At 36.5% G+C, this 23,375-nt stretch overlaps 7 protein-coding genes and 1 non-coding gene across 10 annotated transcripts; 2 read left to right on the forward strand and 6 right to left on the reverse strand.

The window, feature by feature from the left end:
- Positions 1 to 1,724: 1,724 nt before the first annotated feature.
- Positions 1,725 to 2,838, reverse strand: LOC104745864 (autophagy-related protein 8i). Its single transcript, XM_010467226.3, has 5 exons — positions 2,684 to 2,838; positions 2,526 to 2,581; positions 2,405 to 2,457; positions 2,075 to 2,193; positions 1,725 to 1,991 (listed from the first exon to the last, which is right to left on the reverse strand). The coding sequence occupies exons 1-5, from the start codon at positions 2,712 to 2,714 to the stop codon at positions 1,903 to 1,905; spliced, it is 348 nt and encodes a 115-aa protein (XP_010465528.1). The 5' UTR covers positions 2,715 to 2,838; the 3' UTR covers positions 1,725 to 1,902.
- Positions 2,839 to 2,886: 48 nt separating this feature from the next.
- TRNAF-GAA (transfer RNA phenylalanine (anticodon GAA)) lies at positions 2,887 to 2,959 on the forward strand. Its single transcript has one exon. It is a non-coding gene; the product is annotated as a tRNA-Phe (tRNA).
- A 2,532-nt stretch (positions 2,960 to 5,491) lies between these two features.
- On the reverse strand, positions 5,492 to 7,980 carry LOC104745865 (pentatricopeptide repeat-containing protein At3g15590, mitochondrial). Its single transcript, XM_010467227.3, has 4 exons — positions 7,821 to 7,980; positions 7,650 to 7,715; positions 6,939 to 7,527; positions 5,492 to 6,843 (listed from the first exon to the last, which is right to left on the reverse strand). The coding sequence occupies exons 2-4, from the start codon at positions 7,676 to 7,678 to the stop codon at positions 5,593 to 5,595; spliced, it is 1,869 nt and encodes a 622-aa protein (XP_010465529.2). The 5' UTR covers positions 7,679 to 7,715; positions 7,821 to 7,980; the 3' UTR covers positions 5,492 to 5,592.
- A 535-nt stretch (positions 7,981 to 8,515) lies between these two features.
- On the forward strand, positions 8,516 to 13,008 carry LOC104765390 (protein ANTI-SILENCING 1-like). 2 transcript variants are annotated; one of them, XM_087486901.1, is made up of 12 exons: positions 8,516 to 8,773; positions 9,536 to 9,907; positions 10,031 to 10,199; positions 10,303 to 10,485; positions 10,578 to 10,852; positions 11,057 to 11,083; positions 11,397 to 11,489; positions 11,859 to 11,937; positions 12,042 to 12,132; positions 12,229 to 12,331; positions 12,445 to 12,561; positions 12,662 to 13,008. In XM_087486901.1, the coding sequence occupies exons 1-12, from the start codon at positions 8,597 to 8,599 to the stop codon at positions 12,728 to 12,730; spliced, it is 1,755 nt and encodes a 584-aa protein (XP_087343027.1). In that variant the 5' UTR covers positions 8,516 to 8,596; the 3' UTR covers positions 12,731 to 13,008. The 2 variants fall into 2 exon arrangements, with proteins under 2 accessions (XP_087343027.1, XP_087343028.1); XM_087486902.1 differs by having other exon boundaries at positions 8,592 to 8,773; positions 9,539 to 9,907.
- Positions 12,983 to 14,264, reverse strand: LOC104745867 (putative histone H2A variant 3). The gene is made up of 2 exons (XM_010467228.2): positions 14,001 to 14,264; positions 12,983 to 13,537 (listed from the first exon to the last, which is right to left on the reverse strand). The coding sequence occupies exons 1-2, from the start codon at positions 14,112 to 14,114 to the stop codon at positions 13,241 to 13,243; spliced, it is 411 nt and encodes a 136-aa protein (XP_010465530.1). The 5' UTR covers positions 14,115 to 14,264; the 3' UTR covers positions 12,983 to 13,240.
- Positions 14,265 to 14,422: 158 nt separating this feature from the next.
- Positions 14,423 to 16,974, reverse strand: LOC104745869 (uncharacterized). Its single transcript, XM_010467231.2, has 7 exons — positions 16,274 to 16,974; positions 15,993 to 16,128; positions 15,810 to 15,891; positions 15,453 to 15,628; positions 15,200 to 15,337; positions 14,949 to 15,088; positions 14,423 to 14,810 (listed from the first exon to the last, which is right to left on the reverse strand). The coding sequence occupies exons 1-7, from the start codon at positions 16,389 to 16,391 to the stop codon at positions 14,575 to 14,577; spliced, it is 1,026 nt and encodes a 341-aa protein (XP_010465533.1). The 5' UTR covers positions 16,392 to 16,974; the 3' UTR covers positions 14,423 to 14,574.
- Positions 16,975 to 17,015: 41 nt separating this feature from the next.
- LOC104745871 ((6-4)DNA photolyase) lies at positions 17,016 to 20,524 on the reverse strand. 2 transcript variants are annotated; one of them, XM_010467234.2, is made up of 14 exons: positions 19,840 to 20,524; positions 19,637 to 19,708; positions 19,457 to 19,537; positions 19,179 to 19,358; positions 19,027 to 19,098; positions 18,773 to 18,859; positions 18,590 to 18,688; positions 18,428 to 18,511; positions 18,244 to 18,330; positions 18,092 to 18,163; positions 17,911 to 18,024; positions 17,675 to 17,762; positions 17,497 to 17,592; positions 17,016 to 17,321 (listed from the first exon to the last, which is right to left on the reverse strand). In XM_010467234.2, exons 1-14 carry the CDS (start codon positions 20,263 to 20,265, stop codon positions 17,140 to 17,142), a joined length of 1,740 nt encoding a protein of 579 aa, XP_010465536.1. In that variant the 5' UTR covers positions 20,266 to 20,524; the 3' UTR covers positions 17,016 to 17,139. The 2 variants fall into 2 exon arrangements, with proteins under 2 accessions (XP_010465536.1, XP_087343029.1); XM_087486903.1 differs by lacking the exons at positions 19,637 to 19,708; positions 19,840 to 20,524 and having other exon boundaries at positions 19,179 to 19,362.
- An 83-nt stretch (positions 20,525 to 20,607) lies between these two features.
- Positions 20,608 to 21,314, reverse strand: LOC104745870 (uncharacterized). Its single transcript, XM_010467233.3, has one exon. The coding sequence runs from the start codon at positions 21,221 to 21,223 to the stop codon at positions 20,861 to 20,863; it is 363 nt and encodes a 120-aa protein (XP_010465535.1). The 5' UTR covers positions 21,224 to 21,314; the 3' UTR covers positions 20,608 to 20,860.
- Positions 21,315 to 23,375: the final 2,061 nt, after the last annotated feature.

The raw sequence follows: 23,375 nt of genomic DNA on the forward strand, positions 1-23,375 counted from the left end.
TACATAGGAAATTTATTCTATTTTCGGATTTAGTTTTTTTTTTTTCTATATAGGTCTTTTGATTTTTTTCATGGCAAAATATATACTTCAGGTCTATATGCAAGTTATGTATGTATATGAACTCGTTGATCGAGTAACTTACGAGAGTCATATGGAATATACAAAAATGTATGCATATGTTTAGAGAGCTTAATGTCAAATAATTAAAATTCAAACTTTCTGTAGCATATATTTTATTTTATATGATTAGTTCTAGTTGTATGTATAGTAATAGATAGATGTACATGGATCTTAATACATATGCTATTGCTAGGGTTTTATTGAGAGATGAAACGCGTGATCCTAATGTTAAAGAGGATTGAGAGGCTGTGGAGGAAGAAGATGGCGATAAGAGAAGGATGAAGACAAATCATCTTGGGTTGCCTCATACACTAAAAACAATTATAGAAGATAATTCACCTTATATATGACAAAGGGAATGAAATTAATGCATAGTCGTGTCCTTGTCTTACTCTGAGATGCTAACTGGTATTTGTATTCTTGTGCTATCATTTAATTGCTAGATCCAATACAATACAATACACGATTTTTACAGTATTATTAAGTTTTTTTTTTCTTCGACTGTGAACTTCAACATTATGGTTGGTTTTGGTCTAAACAACTAAACAAGAATTGCCAAACTGCAACTGTTTTGTATATATGGAAACATTTTAACAACTTTATAACACACGAACTCACAAAAGTATATTCATAAATCATGAGTATGATTTTGACTGTTAAAAAAAACCAACTAGATATATGCGTCTACGTGTATATAGCTAAAAGGAAACTTACTTTGGAAAAGACAAATGAATCGTAGTCTCTCTGTTTCCTTCTTTTGTAATATCCTTCTCTCCATGTGGTTTTGTAGATGAAACGACAACGAATGGTCCCGTTTTAGAATAATCGTGACCATGCCGCTTGTCTTATCACAACCATACGTACATGCCAAAAATAAGATTCTCTCTAGCCTTTCTTTTTGGTCCCAATGCACATTCATACACACATCACATCACGAGTGTGATATCATACCAACCGGTTAGCTAACTAGAGACCTATATACAGTTATGGGCTTGGCTGTTCTTTGGGTTTTGATTTACCTTTTACACAAACTGATGAGAAGAAGCTTAATTGATTGCACTTGTGTTCACATGTAATACGAGGTGTGGTTCAAATGTGGATATATTCCTGCTGACACAGAGTGTTGATCGTAAATAAAAGTGGAAATGGCTGCATATAATAGAGCCTTCCTCGACAACAGATTAGATAATTTTGTGTGCAATAACATGAAATCAATAGCCTTACGTAAGGTTGATAGATTAATTCGAGTTTTCAAGATGTCTGCATTGCTTCCTTTGGCGACTACCACCAAACATCCTTTGTATCCCTTAAAAGAGTATCAACTCTATTAAAATGATCTTCTTCGTAGTCATAATAGAGTTGATACTCTTTTTTGTGAATCACAGATGGCATGAAATATTCATAATGTTTACCAATTCTCTGCCTTTTGCCCATTTGAAAGGTGCAAAGCAACGCTGGATTCAAAAAGTTTTCTCTATCTTGTTCCTAATTTTGTTCATATTTTTTTCATAAAGCATCTCTTAGTTTTTCACCTTTCAGTGCCAAAATAGAAATTCGTATGTTTGTACCCTAAAGCCTGATGAACAATGACGACAAAGAGCACGTTTTGGGGGAAACACAAGCTGGAATTGAGATTGTACTAGAAACATTTACACAGATGAACAAAGTCAAAGGACATCATTATAACAAAGTAGTCATATAAGCTTACAAGTGTTTGTGTCCTTTTTGATGAAGTAAACAGCTTATGTTGAAGTATTTGTACACACACTAACATGGTCTGGTTCAACCGAATGTTTTCTCACTGCTATAGCACATGTAAACAAACCCATCTTCGTCTTTGTAAGATTCATAGACCGAGTCCATAAGAGCAGCTGCAGAGACAGAAAAACATTAGAACAACTATGCCTAGAGAAGCAAAAACAAAACCCAGTAGGAGAAGAAGAAAGAAACTCACCTGTTTGAGGCAGAGTGTTGTTCACGAACACGAACAAGGCTTTACCAGGAGACAAATGCAATCTAGCACCCAATATGTATATGAATTGGCCTACTGACATATCTCTTGGAACCAGAAACCTAAACATTGAAAGACACACACTTGAGATCATTATTTCTTAAAGAACATTACTTCATACAAAAGTGATCACTTTGAAATTAATTTTGAACATAAGTAAGCATTACTAGTAGTACAGAGATACTAAGACCAGATTCAAAATAGGTTATAAAACAATTCATCAGCATCAGGATGATCATAAAAAAATACAACTTGGGATGAAAGGTTTCTTACTTCTTTTTCTCGATTTCAGGCAGATCTGTTTTGCAATACTTCTCAGCAATCACCTGCAAAAAGTAGATCAGACGAAACCGTTGGAAAAAGGGAGATAATATGAGGTGAATAAGGGACTTACTGGAATCCGAGTAGGATACTTAGCGATAATCTCATGCGACTCAGCGAGCCTCTCATCTACCAAAAAAGTAGAGATAAGGTTATTATTGATTAATTCGTTTTTCAATCAAACCACAAAACGGTGATTGATCTTTAGAGAGAGAGAGGCACGTAACGTACCCACAGTGTATTCTTCCTTGAACGATTTCATCTTCTTCGATTCGACGACCACCGTGTTTGTAGATTTCTTCGTCGTCTGTGTGTGTTCCTTTTTTTTTAGCCGTCTCCGTCTTTCCCAAAGCGGTGACGAAGTCAACCGATAATTTAAGTAGAAAATAGATAAAATCGTTTAAGTATATAGGTTTAGTTAAATAAACAATAATGCGGGGATAGCTCAGTTGGGAGAGCGTCAGACTGAAGATCTGAAGGTCGCGTGTTCGATCCACGCTCACCGCATTTCTTTTCTTTTAAATTTCAAATTCGGTTCGGTTCGGTTTGCATGAACTGGTTGGTACGCCACATATTTGATGCGGTCGTACAAAATTTTATTGTGTTGAGAGATTGGTCTAATAATATCAAAGATTGTGATAATATTATAATATCAAAGATTGTGATAATATTGAAGGACAACATGATCAGGTAATTCTGATTTTTAGTTTTTTTCTTGGTTTTTTTTTTTTTGTAAAACAAAGAAAAAACAATCAGTCTTTTGTTGTTAACCATTTAAGCCAAAAATCACAAATGGATTTTTTTATTACAAAAATCTGTTATTTGTTTCTTCTATTATTAACCATATAAGTCAAATATGTATAAAATTGTATGCATTAGTGATTTAGTGGTTTGGTGTGGTGGGATCAATGTAGGTGATAATTCGGTTGATAGTTAATATTATTTATCAGAGCAACATTTGAAAAGGGTCGCGACAATCTTGTTCATTTTGCAATTATACTAGATTAGGATTCAGATTACATAAGTGCTTTTTCGGAAAAACATTTCTACAGGTTTATGTAAATATTATGTTAAATTTTAGTTCAGCCAATTATCAACATATTTTATTTAAATCCAAATTCACTTACATTAAAATTGCTTTAGTACAATAGTTACAAATTATATGAGGTTTGTATTAGAAGATTTCAGAATCCAAAATTCAGTTTTTTGTTTATTTTTATTTTATTTTAGAAATTAACTAAAAAAGTGAACTCTATTTCAAGGTATTACTTATAAAATATTTTTGTAGAAATCCTAATCTACTTTTAAATTGAGTTAGTGTCAAATATGTGAGGTATGATTTGGATACCAAATACATGGTACTATATATTTAAAATAAATAAATAAACATTGATCTACAAATTATAGGTAAATATAATAATCCCAAGAAAAACTAAACATATGCATAACGATATATGCATAATAATAAGTAAACATACGGTCTTAGTTACATAAACATATAAATTTTATATGAGACAACTTATAAAATTTTCATGCAACATAACTTCATAATAAGAATCAGACAACTTCACAAGAAATTAAAGCTTTACCAATAGATTGAAGTTGAAGCAATAGTGATGTTTTTGAAGAAAGTATTTTGTTTGGTCATATAATAGAATATAATATAGGTGAGTATTTACAATCATTTTTCTTTTAGTAATAATTGATTTTAGTATTTACAATATTTTGTTTAGATATTCGCATTAGAATTGTATTTTTATATTTTAAAATTTTTTATTAATTTTTTATAATTTGTACTATTATTTTTTAAAAATGATAATAAAAACGTTTTCTAAATTTTAAAAAATTTAGTTATCTTCTTACACTGTGATAACAATTTTTAAAGATTTATAATTTATAATTCTTTTTCATTTCGTATATATGTAAATGATGTACGTTAGACGACAGACGCACAAAGAGAGTGTCGGCATTATCCTTTTCCTCGCATATTGTAAAGTTTGTAGATACTTACATCACATTAATAGTCATAGGCATGAGTTTCGTAGGTCTGTGTTGAGAGTTCTTAGATGTTTTATTGGTCATTCCTAATAGACTGAATAAATCATGTCTTTTCACAAAAGTTTCTTATCATTATAAGCAGACCATTGAATAAAAGGCACAGAAGGGTATATATACTCTGTTTGATTCTGTTGCGTTTAGCTCCTTTTGTGACAAAGCAGATGATGTTTTTCTATTATGGTTAGCCTAAACCCTTTGTTGATATTATCTTCATTTATACTAAGAAAAATTCAATGCTTGTGTTAGGATTGACTCAAGCATCACCATTAGCTTCTGTTTCTTCCTCTTCCCCCTGTTCTGCTATGTTTATGTTTGGATTCATTGTTTGTTACGTAACTTTGATTACATTGATAAAGAACCAATTCAAATTATGTAGGTACGTATATATATACACACATACAGCCATACAGGTCTTTGTGAAACATGACATCTCAGCTGAAACAGTCTCTGACCAAGAGATACGGCGCTCTTCGACTGTGGGAGATCATAGTGATTGCTCTATTTGCAGGGTTCATTGTAATACTCACCATTTCAGTATAGCTCAGCTTCAGTCAAAAATCCAAGAGATCTAATGCCACGACGCTTCCTGTAACCCAAAGCCCTCGCCTTACTGAAGAAATCAAAGAAATAAGTGTTGATCATGTTTCATCTAACAACAACAGTGGTACTTCTCACCAAACTCTAGATTTGCCGGATTGCCACTTCATAGTGATTGGCGGAGAAGACGTTCAAACACTCACCCTCTATGGTGTTTTGCTTTCTCAGGAAGATGAACAATGATGACAAAGAGCACGTTTTGCGGGGATACAAGTTGGAATTGAGATTGTACTAGAAACATGTGTACGGATGAACAAAATCTAAAGATACTCTTCCTCCCCCTGAAATACACTTGCTGCAGCTTTATCATAGTCTTTTTGTGTTTTTAGCATGTCACTTGTACCCACATGAGACTACAAAAAGACTCAAAAGTGAGAAATTTGATTTGACTGAAAAAGAATACTCTGTTTCTTCTTATTTCCTAGCTTAGTAATAGCAGCAGTCAGAACAAAAACTTAGCATCTCAATACACAAGATGATTATGATCATTCGTCAAGTAAAACAGACACTGGACTCTTACTAAACGGATTACCACGAGCCAGTTTCGCAGCAAGAGTCTTATTAGGGAACACATTATCTGCCTTCATCCTCTGAATCATCCCATATGCAGGAGTTTTGGCGTTTATATAAGCCATGAGAACGGTTTCATACTGCATAAGCTGAGCTGCATAGCCTGCACTTTTCATCCTCAGGAAAACCTTCTCCGCGTTATGAACATCCCCTCTTTTTGAGTACTCCTCAAGAATCACCATGTAGGAAATGAACATAGGTCTCATCTTGTTATCCTTTGTCGCTCTCTTTAATATCAGTTCAGCTTTCCCAACTTCTCCTGCTTTGACGTAGAGCTTCACAAGCGCGTGCCATGTCGAAGGGCCAATCTTAATTCCTGCATTTCCCATTCTTTTAACCAGATCTTTACCTTTCGCTAGCATCTTGTTCTCTGTGTATATCTCCATGAGGGCAAAATACGGTAGCATAGGGAAAATGTTGTACTTCTTCACAAGTCTCTCAAACACCGCCTCTGCTTCTTCTATTTCCTTCAGCTTTCCCCATGCTTTAATGGCAGAAATACAATTATCATATCTTGGATTTTCATCAACAAACCTACTCAATCTTCTCACATTGTCAGTGTCTCCTATGTCTGCATAAAGAGGGAGTAATGAACGGCACACCCATGGAGTTTGTTTCAAGCCTTTCCCTTCTATTTCCTTCATAACTTCTCGAGCTCGCTCTTTACGCCCCGCTCTTATGTAGTACTTAGCAAGGCTAGACTGTAGTTCTGGATCTAGCTCAATACCTTCTTCTTTCATTGTCTCCACGATCTTCTCCATTCCAGTTATGTCCCCGGCTAAACCTTTACTATTGATTAAAAACTGATAAGTACCGCGACTCGGCTTGATGTTTTCTTTCTCCATGAGTAACAAAACATCAGCTATCTTCTTCCTATCATGCATACTGTAGAGGAGAAGCAACTGGTTGCAAGCAAACACGCTTGTTGGAAATTTTAGTTCTCTCATTTTCTTAAAAAGATCTTCAGCTTTGTTCACATGGTGCTTAAGCACACAATTAGCCAGCAGGGTTCTGTAAACAACTTCTCCCCTGAAAGATTCAGGAATATCCTTCAAAAAGATTTCGGCTTTTTGTAGACCATGTACTTTGGACACCAAATCCAGTTGAGAAGCATAATTTGCCTCTGTGAACTCAAATTGCTTATTAGCTCGCAACCACTCCCACAGCTGTAGAAAACCAAAGCAAGACATACAAATTAAGAGAGCTGATAGACAAAACAAATAAACAATGTGGCAACGTAGAATATGAGAAACTTTCTTACCTGCAAACCCATAGCAAAGGATCTGCGCTTACGCAGATTGTGTATAGCATGAGAAACCTCAGCTTGACTCAAATCTTTACCTTCTTTGACCCATTTTTCAAGAACATGTTTCACAGATTTATAGGAAACAATAGATTCATACAGCTCAGAGCTCACTCTTTTTTTTGCTCTCTTCCCATCATCTGAATGCTCCACTTCAATTCCAAGATCATTTTCAGACGCATCATCAACACCACTACCAAGCTCAGACTCGGATAAAGAATCAACATCAACAACAACTCCCTCTGTTACATCCCCAGAAACAGGAATCACCTCCTCTGATCCAGACAAATCCTCTTCCCTTACAGCAACATCCTCATCTCCTTTGTCTTCTTTAGCATCATCAGCTATAGAAGAAAGCTTATGGATGCCAAAGAAGCGTGAAAACACATCTCTTGTGGAATAGAGTCTCACTAAACCTTGAGATTTATTATTACAAATCAATCCAGTTGATCTAAAGACCCTTTCTTTATCACCACAACTTGATACTTCTAATTTACTAACCGGGCCACTAAACGTAGTAGTGGATGCAAAGTTATAACTCCGACTCCTAAAATACACAATTAACAAAGAAAAAAATCAAAACTTTCAATCCAAATGAACCGTAGAAAGATATAAAATTTGCTTTCTGGTAAACTCAAGAACTCTTAAAACAAATGACAAAGCTGTTACCTTCGGAGAACCCTCGAAAGCGAATACATTAGTTCCTCCTTCCTTCAATCAATTGAGATCAGAATCCTGAAGAAGCATACACAACAACAACAACAACACAATAAGATTCGAGAGTGATATGATTGAACATCAAGGCGTAAGAAATCAAAAACCCATTTCTCGAGTACTTACAATTTCGAGGAGATTTTGTTTTTGTTCCGCCGGAGAAAAAAAGTGTGATACTCTGCTTACAAGACGACAAAGAAGCTTTCTCAGGGTTTAATGACTCTCTCTACTGCTAGGGTTTATACGTGTGCCAATGAAACACTACTACTCTTTTTTCAGCAAACGTGTGAGGGTAAGTGGTTAAAGGGTATATTTGTCAATTACAATACACAAAGGGAGATGCTTCTCTTTGGTGCCAATCTCAAACGTCCAAAAAAAAATGTTTGAAATTCGTTTAGCTTAAGCTTATTATTACCATCTGAGTGACAAAATAATAAATGTCATTCGTTGAAAATTTTAAATGTTTTAAAACTCCAACATAGATAATGCTTATATCAAATCATTCGTATATAAAAATGTCTTTGAAAAGGTTTAGTTTAATTTGTGTGAATGTGTTTGGTGCACAAAAGAAAAATGTGTTTGTTTTTGAATCATTGCCAAAACAAATTATCAAAAAAATTAGAGGGGTTAAAAATAAAAATAAAAAGAATTACTAATAATAACCTGAAATGACAGCTGCCTGTATTTTACAGCTACGGTAATATAGCCTTAATAGGGAAATGGGTTTAAGTTAACTGTGACGTGTAAAATGATTTAAAAGTAAAAACCAAAAATTGAAGTGTTTAATTTTTTAAGTAAATAGTTGACGAACCAATCAGAGTAGTCAAAGATGAGTTAAAAAACTTGCCAATTACAGTAATTAAATTCCGTCGTCATTAAGCTTTTAAGACCAGAAATTTTCCATGAAGCATCTTTCTTCCACCGTCTCTGCTTCCTCCTCCTCTCACTCATACTTTTTTTTCAGAAACCCTCGTCGCTGCGAAACGCTTCCGACCACCGGCGACCTAAAAATCGTTTCTCTTTCTAGTCTACACTCGTTTCGAAGCATCTCCACGACTCAGCTAGCTTTCCCGGTAAAGGTAAAGCTTCTCCTCTCTCTTTCTCCTCTGTTAGGTCTTCGAATCATCGTTCCTTTTTTTTTTTTCTAAGAAACAGTGTCATGAGCTGATTTTGTAAGTATCCGTACAGTATTTTTTTTTTTTTTCCGTCGTCGCTGTTTCTGTAGCTAAACACGTCGAGGTGTTTTCCGGTAGGTTTTTTTGTGGGATTTCTGATGAGCGTTGCTAAAACCACGATGTGTTGTACAGATTCTCACTTTTTTTGGAGTTCACTGTTGTATTGAACATTTGTTGCTTTTTTCGTTTTGTGTTGAGAGCTTACGAACGAGCACTATAAGGGTTTTTTTCCAAAAATTTTGAGACTTTTTGGGAATTTGTGTAGCTTAGATTTTGAGATATTTAGTGTTTTACTTCATTAACTGGCTTTGATTGTACAGTAATCACCTTTCAAATCTGTTAATTTTCAAGCTAATTAAGGTAATTAGGTTAACTAGGATTAAATGTGTGACTTTGTTTACTTTTGTGGAGTTGTCTTTGGCAATTTTGTATTGGATGCTTCAATCAATGTACCTTGTTTTCCTTGTTAGGAATAACTTTAGCTTAATTGTAAAGTTTCCTTTGAGGTTGAAGACCCCTCAGGTCCGAAACTCTAGAGGATGCATGATGACCTTATCCTGTTTCACTTATGATGAACATACACTCTCTCTAGTATCACTTTGGTTGTATCTTATTATGTTTATCTTCTTCTCTCTAATTCTTACAGTTTGGGAATATATATCTCAGCAGGATAACTACCCTATGTTGCAACCGAGTGGTGCTGGTGGAGAAGATGACCCTGGTTTTAAGTGGGGTGCTAGGAGAGGAGGAGTTGGACGGAAAGATAGCCAAGTCCGGTTCTATGAATCATTTACCTATGAGGGCATCGAGTACCGGCTTTTCGACTGTGCTTATTTTTATATACATGGTCAATGTGAGACTTCAATCGGGAAGCTTGTCAGCATGTACGAGACATCAGCAGGTGAGAAGAAAGTAAAGGTCGTTTGGTTTTTTCGACCTATTGACATCCGTCGCTTCTTGGGAGGGTATGAGCCAAAATGGAATGAGTTGTTTCTGGCTTGTGGTGATGATAAAGGGGTTTCCAATATCAATGATGTGGTATGTTTTCTGGCTTTTCATCTCCTTCTTACTAGTTTCTTGGAAATAGTCATCTAAAATTGATGGTATGTTTATTATAGACGTAAGATATCAGTTTGGTTTTCCTCTGTGTTGTTGGTCCAGGATACGATCATGGGAAAGTGTAAAATTGTATGCATGTCGGAGGACCGCAGAAACCCACAACCAGAAAGCAGTGATCTGAGGAGAGCTAAGTATGTCTTCTCCCACACCTTCGATACAAGGCTGAAAGTCTTATCAAACGTCTTTGCAGATGCAATAGCTGGAATTGGAGGTTTGGAGTAGAACCAAATTACAAACCTTTATCTTCAACTCATTCTTCGGATATGGATTAAATGATGCTCTTTTTTACTTTCTACTGTCTCTAATAAATGCAGTGGAGAAATTCTTTAATAGGATAAGAGATAAACAGCCTGTTAGGCGCCTAACCTCAAGCGCAGCTGCCAGTTCCAGGGCTTCTCCAGTGAAGTATATTCATCCGGATTTGGGATCAACAAAGTTAAGAAAAGAAGACAACAGAGATGGAAAGCTGACGAGTAGAACTAGCTCGGGAAGGAGAGGTTGATCCCTTTTTCTATCTGTTCTGGCCTCTTATCTGATATGTACTTGTGGAATGGACAAACCAGATTGACACTTATCTTTATTTTGCAAGTCTCTTTTCTGGACGAACGTGCTGATCATGTACATGCGAGGAAGAACCATCATGTCAATACTGATACCACGTCTAGAGGTCCGATAACCAAAACCAGAGCATTTGGAGAGTTGCATGCTTCAGGTTCATCAGTCGATGCTAAGGCTTCTAAAAGGAGGAAGCTTATACTCAACACGCCAGAAACAGATGATTATGATGGTTCAGGCCCCCAACTAGGAGAGAAGAAATTCATTAAAAAACCTCCTCTTCTAGAAAAAGCTCCAAATCAGAACATCGTACGTACCATCTCTATCCTTCTTGTTTTAGTGAATTAGCTAAGGGAAATGTTAACAATTTACAGCAGAAAAGTGTACACAACTTTTGGGAAATGAACTATTTTTTTTCTTGAGCATAGCAAAAAAAAATATTCTTGCTGTAGATTGGATAGTATTAACTTGTGACGTTACCAACCTATTTTCTCTTTCTGTCTTGCCTTACAGAAGAAAAGCAGCTGGTACAAGAAACTGGTAAGTTTTCTGACGCCTCCCTCCACCAAGGTTTTCCCTTTCATTAAGGCTAGCTGCATTACAATCATGTTTTGTAGTTTAAGAAGAATCTGAAACAATTCATTCAAATAGCCAATGTTTGTTATATTGGCTTTCATCACACGAAATCAGACCATGGGAAGAATTACTGTTCACGTAAATTATGAAATACTTAAGATAAAGTTAGTTCAACAATTTGTCCTGGTTCGGAAAAAAATAAATATTTAAGATCAATGATTTCTTCATTTAAGATTAATAATTTCTTCATATAAGATTGTTATATTCCTTATTCCAGCCTTTTGAGGAAGAACTAAAGGCGGCTATAGAGGAAAGTAGGGTGCTCTTAATTGAGAACCTGGAACCATCATACACATCGCTGGAGGTAGAGGTATGATCCTAATCTATTTTACAAAAGACATCATTTCATTTATCATCAATTGGTTTTCTGATAAAAATTCATGAACCTAGGTTTATTTGACCCGAAATATGGGAATGTAGTTGATCCAAAGGTGCAGTTTAATTCAAGATAAGAGCATGCTATGAATCTCACACAGTGCCAATTTTTTAGTGGAAACCTGTTATCTTTGTGTATACATGTGTTGCCATATTTTCGAGAATTGTTTTTAAGCACAATGTTTTCTGATTCTTAGTTGGTGTTGGCAATGCAATCCCATCTACAAAGACACGCAGAATTAGCAATCATTCTACAAAGCCTGTAAATAATAACACTCGCCTTTTTCTTTTTTGTTCTGTTTAGGAACTTTGTAGGCATGCTTTCAATGAAAGAGTTGATGCTGAGATGATCCCTGCTAGTCTCATGTCTAGCCCACATCGTGGTAAATGTGTATATTTTACACCTACCTTTTTGCTATTTGTTAGCTCATAATGTTTTTTTTTTAAATGTAAATGGCAACAAATTAAACTTCATTTACCCAATCAGGCAGGGCTCTCGTGATTTTTGGAACCACAAAGGCAGCTGATTCTGCCTTGTCACGGTTAGCTGATGAGTGTCTGATGTTACCTGGCCAAAGGTTACTTACTACTCTCTGATCTTCTATATCTCCACATATGTGAAAACTTCATGAAACCCTTCTTTCTTTTTCTCTTACATGTGATTCATTGTGCAGAGCTCTAGTTGGTAGCAGAAATATCCCAGTAGAAATTGGAAAACGTAGAACTTTTACTGGCCATTTTAGCATGCTGGATAGATCTTTAATGACAACTCAGAAGGTAAGATGTTGTATTAGTCATGTCAAACATTTTTCTTGTTTCAACGCTCTAAAAGTCCCAAGTATAAAACATTGTCTCACACAATCTTGTTTTTCTAAACCTTTTCCCAAAAGAGAAAGGCCGTCTCAACATCACACTGCACGCAGCCCAACCACGCTGTAGACTCTATGGCCTATGAGTGGCTCGCTCTACAGGCAAAGTCAGAATTGTCGTTGAAGAAGTTATCCGAGGTCTGCTTTTTCTTCTCTTCTCTCAAAGTAGACAACTAAAGAACATATCTTTTTGGTGCCCTTCCCGGTCTTTATATCTTTTTTTCTTCACCAATTATAGATACAAGCCGAGGAGATTGACATCCTCAAGCGCATAAAACAACAAGGAACCAAAGGAAAGCAACAATGAGCAAAAAATCCCTTCCCTTAACAACAGCACAAAAGAACGCTTATCCGTTTTGGTTTAGTTTTTGGACTCTAGCTGATGTAAACCCATTGTGTCATTTAGGTGGGCAACTAGGCAGTAACCTTATACACTCACCTAGCAGGTTAATGCTAATTTTTGGTAGGGGTACATAGAGAAAACTATTTTGACAGGTTTTGATGTCATAGAGTCTAAGGTTATGTTGCCCCTAAAAAACAATTGGATGGGTTATACATCTTTGCAAAGATTTAGTTATCAGTCAATCTCCTCTTACATTGGTTTTCTCTAACAGCTGAACAAACCCCAAAACATTAATCAGAAGGAGACAAACTATACCCACACACAGGTGGGTCCTTAACAAACAAACAATCCTAAGAGTTTCTCTACTAATGTCTTAACATACACACGAACAGAGTACAAGACTGTTATTACAAAAGGAGGTCTGAGATACAAAAGATAAGAGGGATTATGGGGAATGGTAGAGAACAATAAGGCTTATTCTTTGCCAGATTTGTTGATGAGAGACTTGTGAATGTGTGGAATAACTCCACCACCAGCAATAGTCCCTTTGATGAGAGTATCGAGCTCCTCGTCACCACGGATAGCAAGCTGCAAGTGCCTTGGTGTGATACGCTTCACCTTCAGATCCTTGCTAGCGTTACCAGCCAGCTCCAAGACTTCTGCGGTCAGATACTCCAAAATGGCGGCTGTGTAAACCGCTGCGGTCGCTCCAACACGTCCATGAGCAGTTGACCTTCCTTTCAACAGTCTATGGATTCTCCCAACTGGAAACTGCAAACAATAGAGAGAGAAGACTCATCACACACACCGTTTTTTAAGATCTACAAAACTCATCAAAGTAGCAAGAATTTGACAATATAAAATATGTTTCTCAAGCTAGCATGAGAGTCTATAAACTCATAAACGCAGCAGGATATGAAAGTCAACCATTTTAAAAAGCATTGCAGATTTCAAGGAACAAAACCAACCCATGATACTAGCTTTTAAAGCTGCCAAGACCTTAAGATTCATTCTTAAATATGGATAATGATACTTTATTGCCCAACGGCCTACACAATGTAAAACATAGTCAAAATCTATGAAAAATAAAACGAAAATTAAAACAGAGGAGGACCAAATAATATATTCGTGTAAACATATAAACACAAATCGATCTCTACACTATGTGTCTATGTTACTATAAACTAAGCTCAGGAACTGAAGCAGATCCGTCAGTAACACGGTTCACAAATACCTGAAGACCAGCACGAGAAGAGCGAGTAATTGGTTTCTTCTTGTCCTTGTCCTTGTCCTTGTCGTTGCCGCTGGGTTTCCCCATTATCAGACCTTTCGCTCCTTTCCCAGTCATTTTTTCCCGCCAGGAAAAAAAAAGTATCAGTCTTTTCACTTAGAGAGAGAGAGAGAGAGAGAGAGAAAAGATACGTAGCAGGTAAAGAAAGACAAGACGCAGAAGAGATCTTTCAAGTGGATTTATTTCTTTATGTGGGAGTGAAATTGACTTAATTACCCATCGGCTTCTGCGCTTATTGCAACTTGTCAGCCAGGTCACATCGAAAAACTCATGTCTAATCAATAAATATAACAAATTGGCCCCAACTATCTATAGTTGTTAAATAGACCCCATAGATTCGTAAATGATCAGCCACATCTAGAAACTTTTGCTTTGAATCTTTCTGACTCAAATGAAGAAAAGACAAAGACAGTGTTCCTTAAAAGACTTGCTTGAATTTTTCGTATCTTCTCTCATTCAGTCTGGAACCAAAAAAAAAATACAGTAAGAAGAAGACAAAGAGACGCAGCCATATTTTTTAGACATCAGATGGTTTCTCTGTGGTTTTCCCTTCTTTGTTAATGTGAAAGCCTTCAATCTTACGAGTAACCTCGTCTACATTCTGCTTCGACTTTGATTCGATGATCTCTTCAGGAGTCACAGGTCCAGTCTGCCAGATTCTGATTGTACCATCTTCAGATCCTGAAGCATAAGATTCACCTGTTGGTGCAAACCTTACGCAGTGAACCGGACCGTGATGTCCCTTGTTGCATCCTTAAAGTTCAGAGGAAAAAAAAAGACCCATCAAAACCAAAAAAACTTTAAGACAACCATAAGAAGTTATCGTATAAGGCACAGTCAATCTGCTTAAACTGAGGTTATGTAAGTGTTCTTAGTTTTTCAGTCACTCACCAATCTCCTCTCCGGTGTGGAAATCAAATAGTCTAACCCACATATCTTCACCACCAGCAACGAATTTGTTGCCAGATTTGGGCTCAAGCGATGCAGATTCGATATTGCAGGGCATGTCGTAACTCTTCACTAGTCCAAAACTGAATGTTACCAAAGACAAAAGATATAGACCCTTTGAGCAGAATACAAAAGATTATTTTTTCAAGAGAAGACATAATAAAATCCAATTTCCTGAAACGAGAGAAGCTTACTGATTTGCATCCCAAAACTTAACAGTTGACCCATCGGCAGTTGTTATATACCGTCCATCTTGACTCACTTCAGCACTGGTGACAGGAGACTTGGTTTCTAATGTCTGCACAATTTTACCACTCCTTACGTCCCATAACCTGTTAAAGAGAAGAAAAAATGAGTCCTTCTCTAGGTGGCTTGTCTTATGCAACAGTGAATGTTGTGTTTTTTTTTCCTGAGATATATATATAGATATATAAACTTCATACATACCTGACACCACCAATATCAGTGCAAGAGCTTAATATAGTCTGATCACCGTGAAGCCATGTAACTGTTCTAATAGAACCAGGAGATTTATCAATCTCTGTAGGAGGTGCATCCAAGCGATTCAAGTCGAAAACACGAAGAATTTTCTCAAATCCTCCTGTGAGTAGAAAATTCGTATCCTGAAGAAAGAAAGAACCATGTCAGACACATACCATCTTACCTGATTCTTACAGAATACATTTCCTTCAGCCGAACAAAAGAACAATGAAGGGGATACATATAGCAAGACCAGTACAACATAGTCCAAAGCTCTTATGTCAGGAAAACTCTTATGTCAGAGCAAAGAAGTAGACTCTATACCTGGGAGAAGGCGCATGCTCGAACAATATGCTTGTGCTCAAAAGAGTGCAGGACATCCCCGGTCAAAGCATCCCAAAGTTTTCTACGAGAAGCCAAACAATAGATGTTAAATGTATAGACCAACTAATCAAAATCATGACCAAATCGAGCATAAACAGTTGCTAATATGTCAAAAAGACTTACGCAGAGAAATCAGCGGAAGCGGAAGCAGCACGCAAAGCATTGTTATCGAGACAAGAACTCCAGACAGCACCTTTGTGGCCTTCAAATGTACCAATCCAATCTCCAGTTTCCCCATTTCTCAACATTGGATGAGAATCTATTATTCATCAAGCCATGGAAACAATGATCAAACCTCACATAAAAACATGTTTCACAAAATCCTAAACCGAAACAACAACAACAACAACAAGCTCAATGTTTGGATCTTACGATAGCAAATCTAGAGGATAAGATAGATATACCTTTGCTGGCGCTGATGAGGAAGAAACCATCAGGAGTGATAGGACTGTAGAACAACTCAACAACAGGTCTCGAATGACCATGGCACACTAAAGGAGTCGCCACTTTCTTCTTCTCCATCTCCCCCTTTACTAATTCTTTAACAACCACACACACACACGAAGAACCCTAAGTTGATCGATCCAACTAAAAAGACTTAAATCGCAGAGGAAATCGAATCGATTCAACGGAACAATTGGCTCTAAAATTCCACAGCTGATACAATACGAGATTTGATTCAATCCGGCAAAAAATCTAATTTGGAGAAAATCGAAAAATTCGATCGATCTATACTTTTTTTTTTTTTTTTTTTTTGATAGGGAAGCTCCACTTGAATAATTTGCTGCCTCCCGAAAAATTACACAAGAAAAAAAAAATTACAAAAAGAAAAAAAAAAATTACAAAAAAAAAAAAAAAGGCAAATCGAAGAGGATGCAAAGTGTAAGAATGTGGAAGAAGAAAGCTTTTTTGGTTATATAACCCCCGAGTGTAGGAGGAGGAAGGCTCGCTGCTGGCCTCTGTCTGAGAGATTTTCTATTTCAGGAAGCTATTTCTCTTTTTGTCTTCTTCCACTTTCATTCCCATATTTTTTCATCCTTTACAAATTAGCTCATTAAGTTTACGAATTACAATCTCTCTCCCAAAATTGAATACAAATTACAGTATGTTGTGTTTGTCTGTTTGACCTCCTTACTAGAAAAAGGCTACAATTAATTTTTTTTTTTTTTTTTACTTTTCAAATTTCAGTGGAACAACATGTTTACAAGGATTACAGTACTACTACTACGATTTGGTTTGTAATAATAAGTCAATTCTCATCACAATCTTATTAGTTGAGTTTTTGACGTTGGTTCCTGATCTTGGTTGACTCTTCATGTCCATCTTCCTCAAGCTTTCTCCTTAAATTCTTCAGATCTTCATCATCCACTTTACCTTCCTTTTTCTTGTTCAATGCATATGTTTCACCCATCTTCCTCTTGCACTCCTTGCTTGCTGTATCGTGCAAAACCACTGCCAACCAACAAACAAAGCCACAACTATGCAACTTAAAATACCTTACTTCTAAGGTTTGCTCATCGGGACAACAGCTAGCTTCATGATATTTATCATTTTTAGCTACAATCATATTCGTATCATCGTATCTTTTCTAGCAAATGTATGTGTAAATGGAGACAGAATTACTAACTTGGTTTCGGGTAGTCCTTCCCGACTATGCATTTTGCTTTAGTTTGAACACTCAATGGCGCTGTCCATGGCTCGTATATATACTGCTTTGGCATATCTGAATCAGAATAACTTATTAGCTAATGAATGCATAAACAGTAAACAAACTTACCAGGATGATGGACACTAACTTCAGTTACCTTTCAGTACCGGGAGAAAATGCCTAATGTACTTCCCATCAGGATCATACTTCTTCCCGAAAGATATAGGAGAGTAGATGCGGTTGTACTGAAACCATCACAAAACACATTGGGAGCCAAGTGCAAGCATAACTAAAGAACTTCGGAAATTAAACTTTTTTTTTTATGGAGAGTCGATGGTAATGATTTAATTCCAAACTACCAATTATACGGAGAGAAGAGGAAGGAGACAGTACCTGGTAAAAGAAGGACGAACATGATAACCACATCCAGTTCCCATTATTGATTGCCCAGTCTGAATCGATCAGAAGCCTCTCAAACACATCACGCCCTTGTTCCCAATGTATGAACTATACTATGCATGTGAGTGAAATTTTCTGAGGGAGATAAAACCAACAGTAGTAGAGGAAGCATTACCAAATCCCCACGAGTTAGAAAACAGGCTACACAATGACGTGCTAGATGGTGCATCCAACCCCATTTCAGAAGCTATAAATTCCAGAGAAAGAATGATTCAGGAATGATGCTTAAAAAGGAAAGCTATAGTTCACTTTTGACTAAAATCTAACCTGAACCATGATGGCATCAATCCAAGGGTATCCTGTCTTACCATCCCTCCAAGCAGCCAACATAGCATGATCCTCGTTCCATGGAATCTAGTTTATGTACGTAACCCAAAAGATTAGTCTGAAAAACCATGAACATCTAAAAGATGAAGGAACATGATAAGAGAAACTGTATCACAGTTGTTACCTGTTTGCAGATCCGGTTTCCCTTCATTTTGTCGAAGTTAGGGGTTCCAAATGCAGTGGTATAGAAAAATTCTCGCCACAACAACTAGATACATAGAAATAAGTATCAACTTTCTGCAGTCGGGCGGTATAAAAAAACACAGTCTTTAAGTCATTGACTGACCTGCCCAAGGAGAGAAACTGGTGGCGACGTATGCTTTTTAACATCCTTGTAAATATTTTTGAGGCATTGATAAAAGTACCTCGAAGAAAGGCATCCAAACTTCTCAAAGGTAAGGAACTAGGCGGAATTATCAGCAAAATGGAGAGAGATGCTTAAGTAGCTATAAAATATATCTCAACTCACTTTCAAATAAGGTGACAAAACCGTAGTTGCAGGTTTCAAGAATGCAGATGGATCACCCTTTGGTTTCTCAAAGTTTGCCACCCATGCCTACACCACAAATAATCACCCAAACAAAGTCAACAGAGGATTCTGATTTCTATGATCTTGAAAGGAAAAGATAGGTATCCTTTAGTCTAATAAAGTACTCAATTAAGTAGTTTCCGCCAAAAAACTGATTCTAAAAGGGAAAATCTTCAAAAAGGTCTTGACCATACCTTATCACTGATTGACTTGGTCAATCGTAGCAAGGCTTCTGATTCACCACCTCTAAAAGGAGTCCACTCAGCCTACAGACAATTACACGAGCACAAGTTTCTTAGATGGAAAATATTTTTTACCTAATTACAGAAACAGATCATCTCCTAACATTTTCATCTTCTCTGTAGCCAAGTTCCTCAGGCGTTGGTACTTCTGAAATGCCAAGATTTCCAACCTCTCCCATTGGAGGAATTGAAGAATAAGACATCACAAGTTCAGATGTAGCACATGATGGCTCTCCAGCAATCTTCACAAATGACTGATAACTCAAAGGTGGCTTCCCACCGTTCTTACTTGCAAGAAAAACCACACACAACTTCAGAACTTTCACGGTTTCACAGAGGGAAACCTTAAAAAAACAACAACTCAGTTAACAGTAACACTTACTTTCTCTATAATGTCTACGGGATTGAACAAAGTATGACTCACTGGAGAGAAAATCTCAACTCCAGTTGAAGAAGCATAATCCTATAGAAATCAAAACCACTCGAGTTAACAAAAACCTCAATGAGTCGTAACTCGTAAGCAAGATCAAAACTTTTAAGGCTTAATGAATCGAATTTTTACCTTAACTCGAACATCTAACGCTTGATAATACGGATCTGTATCATATTCAAAGCAAAGCCTCTTCACCTTCCACTGCCAAAAACCCCATTCACATATATGTAAACACATTTCAGATTTCTCTATTTGCCTACGCACACACATTTCAGATTTCTATATTGCATAAAGTAAAACCAAATTCACAAAATTTGAAATTTCTGCATTACCTCTTGCAAGCAACGAACCAGAACTTCACCAGGTTCACCTTTAAGAACCAGCAACCTTGAACCTAGTTTCTTCAGACTAGAATCGAGATCCTTGAGACTCTCCAGCAAGAACCGGATCCGGTTAACCCCGGAACGAGACGAACCGGGAGAGAACGCAGACGGGTCTGACTCCATGTAATGCGGGTCGATAACAAAAACCGGGTAAAGAAATTGAGAACCTTTAGAGGCGTATTCAAGAGCCGGGTTGTCGTGAACCCGAAGCCCTTTCCGGAACCAAACCAACGAACCGGATCCAGTAGCCATGGTTACAATGGGATTGAGACGGTAACTAGGGACGGAGAATCTTCGCTTGAAACTTGTCTGATACTCTCCCCAGAAGTTTTTCGTGAAATTCGCGCCTTCTGAAAGCGCGAGAGAAGGTTTCATATGAAGAAGATGGTAACGTCGTGCGGTTAATATGCGCTTCTTCAACTGTGTGTTCGGCTAATATGCGCGGTTTGGCAGCGTAAGATAAAAAGGATGTATAGGTTATTTTCAACGGTTATATCATACGCCACGTCATTTGAGCGAGGTGTTTAATTTTCCACCGGTCATCATTCATTGCTTACTAATCTCTATAGTTAGTGAAATTATAAACATCATAGGTTTGAGTTTTTCAGTTGTAACATAATATTCTTATGACGTTATAATAATGTTAATCAAAATTAGATTAAAACGTAGCACTTGTCTAAATAGGTCAACTACCGATCCAACGGTTAAGCATTGATATAAGCTACAAACTAATTGATTAATCCAACGGTTCAGAAGAAAGCAACAATCCCACACGAGCCAGACCGTACAGTACAACACAAAGAAACGACGACGTACAATCAAACGGTTTCTTGAGTATCATCATCGGAAAAAAAAGTTCTTCATCCCATACGTGGAAAAAAAGAGAGAGAGAGAGACATTTTTTAATTTCGACTAATTATTGATTATTATTATTATTACTAGATCCGGAAGATACGTGACCCGGATCCAGTTACTCCTTGACCCGAACGTCAGACGCGAGCCTAGACGCGATCGCAGAATGGTACATAACGTCGTGGAACGTGGAAGCTTCGGCTGTTTTCCTCCGCAGCTGCTTAGCCTTCTCCTCCGTGAGACACCACCGCTGAGACCTTTCGCCAGTTTTAACCAGATCTGATTCCAGATTCGCGGATGAGGATGAGCTGGTGTTGGTGTTGTTGACGACGTAATCAGGTTCAGATGAAATGCCGAAGAGAGGAGCCCACCATGAAACCGATGAAACTGGCTTCTTACGGGATGGATCCGATTTGGTAGGTCCGGGTTCGGATGAAGCTCGGATCGAAGAGAGAGCGGAACATGAGATGATTGTAGCCATTTTAGGTTAAAAATGTGTTGATCTGAGAGAAAAGAATATTATTTAAGATGAAATCAGCTGCGGTTTTTATAGTGTGGAAATGTTGTTGTAGTACCCACAGGTTCGTTTTATTTAACTGGTTTTTAATATCAACGTTAGGGTATTTTCGGAAAGAGTGTTGCAACGGTAAATGCGTTGTGTTACACGATAGTTATGGTGGAGATGAGAGCATTGGATTATTTTTCCCTTTTAGAGAGATGGATAAGATTGAAGGCGTGGAGCAGCGTCGCCATCTGCACTTTTCGTTTGTTTATTAGGATTATGTTATTGTCTTGGATGATGATGACTTGTCGCTTTGACATTGTCAACATTGACGTGTGTTCATTGGAAATTAGAGTTCAACTAGTAGTAGTCCTTTTGGGGGATATTTCTTAAATCTAAAGGAATAATCGTCGGTGATATTCGAATATATCTTTTTAACTAGTAAACAAAAAAATTCTTTTAAAAACAACCAAATGAGTGAATGACTATTACTGATAGATAAGTAAAATGAACGTTACATGCATAACATGCATATGATCTTTGACTATTTGCATGGAAGAGGAGTTGTTGTTTGATTTATGAATCCTGAACGCATTATGAAAGTTTTTCGGACTCAAGGTACTGTGGTGTAAACTAAAGACAAAAGATGAATATTGTGTTTTTCTAATAACTAATATTATATTATTAGAGCTAAGTAATTTCATTCATTTAACTTTTTTCTTTTCTTTATATCACTTTGAACTTAACGGTTTGGTTTCGCTATTTGGTTGATTTATACCACATCAACAGTACTGATACGGTTTGTGAAACTAGATGCATGATGGATGGAAAGAAGCTATTAATTAGCTAGTTTTGTGAAACTGTTCCAAGAGAAAACTACCTTTGCAGCATATGTAAGAAGCGAGCTTAAGACATTACCAAAAAAAAAGAAGCGAGCTTAAGATAATTCTCTCGGATGCTTGAAGCTATATATGATATATATGGTACTATGGTAGTGCCAGTTCATCAGGAGACCAGGGAATCGGATGATGGGTGATGAGGCATATGGTTCCTCTTAGTCTAGCCAAAAGTATATAACTATGTCAACTGTCAAGCCAAAGGCCCAAAAGTATCAACTTGCCATGTGTGTTGACTTGATTGTGTATTCGACATCTTCGACTACTTTCTCGACAAACCCGTCCAACTAAATTGGCATTCAAACACATTACACATGTTCGAACTTGCCTTTCTTTCTCATTTTTCGTTAATTGGACGTTATTACCGTATCATGTGGATTGTGGATTTTACGATTACCCTCGTGCTAAGATCAGGAACATAGATTTAACAATTTGGGTTGCTATCTATCCGATTTCAAAATTTCAGTAACTTGGGGAGATTTTTTTTTTGTTTTGTTTGAAACTTAAATGGTAAATAATCTAATTATTATATTATCTAATCTGAATTTTTTATTATTAAATACTAACTACAATCCAATCTTGCTATTGTATAGTGAGTTACCAAATATAGGAAATCAATGTCAATATATGCACGAAAACTTTTAAGTTGCAATATTCAAAATTATTTAAAATTGTATTAATCATTCTTAACAAGTTATCCGATACAATAATACAAATGATAAAGGTTGAGCCTCAAGCAACATATTAGTATTATATACACATGTGGGAGAAGCTTTTTTTTTTTTTTGCGAATTAAAAGCTTAAATTTTAACTATTAATAATATCATATCAAAATACAAAAGAATGATTATCTTCTTATAAAAATATAAATTATTCTTTATTTACTCATAACAAAATTAAATACAATGGATTGATATGGTATAAAAGTATCTGATCCGTTCGTCGTTTCTTAGATTAGTTCAAATTCACAAAAAGAAAGCAGCAAATCCGATTAGTTTTTTTTTTATATGGAGATCTTTTATAATAATGATAGATACCTTAATCTGATCCGTTCGTCATTTCTAGAAATTGAGATTTTAGATTGGTTAATAAATTCACAAATAATTATCAGAATGGATTGAATAAGAAATCCAATCAATCACCTAGATCTGCGTGATGAATGGTCTGCAATTTGGGTTGTAGCCGTCTTTGTTGGTTGAGGAGAAGATGTAGGACTATAAAAATTACCGAAAGTT

The sequence above is a fragment of the Camelina sativa genome, chromosome 15 (assembly GCF_030686135.1).
Source record: "Camelina sativa cultivar CO46 ecotype springtype chromosome 15, ASM3068613v1".
In the NCBI taxonomy this organism is placed as follows: Eukaryota; Viridiplantae; Streptophyta; class Magnoliopsida; order Brassicales; family Brassicaceae; genus Camelina; species Camelina sativa.

Coding starts and splice junctions, on each gene's coding strand:
- LOC104745864 (XM_010467226.3), bottom strand. CDS start 2,714: ATGAAATCGTTCAAGGAAGAATACACTGTGG. Junction 2,458..2,525: donor AGTATCCTACTCGGATTCCA/GTAAGTCCCTTA, acceptor TACTTTTTGCAG/GTGATTGCTGAGAAGTATTG. Junction 2,194..2,404: donor CCTGAAATCGAGAAAAAGAA/GTAAGAAACCTT, acceptor TTCAATGTTTAG/GTTTCTGGTTCCAAGAGATA.
- LOC104745865 (XM_010467227.3), bottom strand. CDS start 7,678: ATGTATTCGCTTTCGAGGGTTCTCCGAAG. Junction 7,528..7,649: donor CTTTCGAGGGTTCTCCGAAG/GTAACAGCTTTG, acceptor TGTGTATTTTAG/GAGTCGGAGTTATAACTTTG. Junction 6,844..6,938: donor CCTTTGCTATGGGTTTGCAG/GTAAGAAAGTTT, acceptor GGTTTTCTACAG/CTGTGGGAGTGGTTGCGAGC.
- LOC104765390 (XM_087486901.1), top strand. CDS start 8,597: ATGAAGCATCTTTCTTCCACCGTCTCTGCTTCCTCCTCCTCTCACTCA. Junction 9,908..10,030: donor TTTCCAATATCAATGATGTG/GTATGTTTTCTG, acceptor TTGTTGGTCCAG/GATACGATCATGGGAAAGTG. Junction 10,853..11,056: donor AAGCTCCAAATCAGAACATC/GTACGTACCATC, acceptor CTTGCCTTACAG/AAGAAAAGCAGCTGGTACAA.
- LOC104745867 (XM_010467228.2), bottom strand. CDS start 14,114: ATGACTGGGAAAGGAGCGAAAGGTCTGATAATGGGGAAACCCAGCGGC. Junction 13,538..14,000: donor CTTCTCGTGCTGGTCTTCAG/GTATTTGTGAAC, acceptor TATTGTTTGCAG/TTTCCAGTTGGGAGAATCCA.
- LOC104745869 (XM_010467231.2), bottom strand. CDS start 16,391: ATGGAGAAGAAGAAAGTGGCGACTCCTTTAGTGTGCCATGGTCATTCG. Junction 16,129..16,273: donor CCTCATCAGCGCCAGCAAAG/GTATATCTATCT, acceptor GATGAATAATAG/ATTCTCATCCAATGTTGAGA. Junction 15,089..15,199: donor AAGTTTTGGGATGCAAATCA/GTAAGCTTCTCT, acceptor GGTAACATTCAG/TTTTGGACTAGTGAAGAGTT.
- LOC104745871 (XM_010467234.2), bottom strand. CDS start 20,265: ATGAAACCTTCTCTCGCGCTTTCAGAAGGCGCGAATTTCACGAAAAAC. Junction 19,538..19,636: donor CGTTAGATGTTCGAGTTAAG/GTAAAAATTCGA, acceptor TGATTTCTATAG/GATTATGCTTCTTCAACTGG. Junction 19,099..19,178: donor GCTACAGAGAAGATGAAAAT/GTTAGGAGATGA, acceptor AATTGTCTGTAG/GCTGAGTGGACTCCTTTTAG.
- LOC104745870 (XM_010467233.3), bottom strand. CDS start 21,223: ATGGCTACAATCATCTCATGTTCCGCTCTCTCTTCGATCCGAGCTTCA.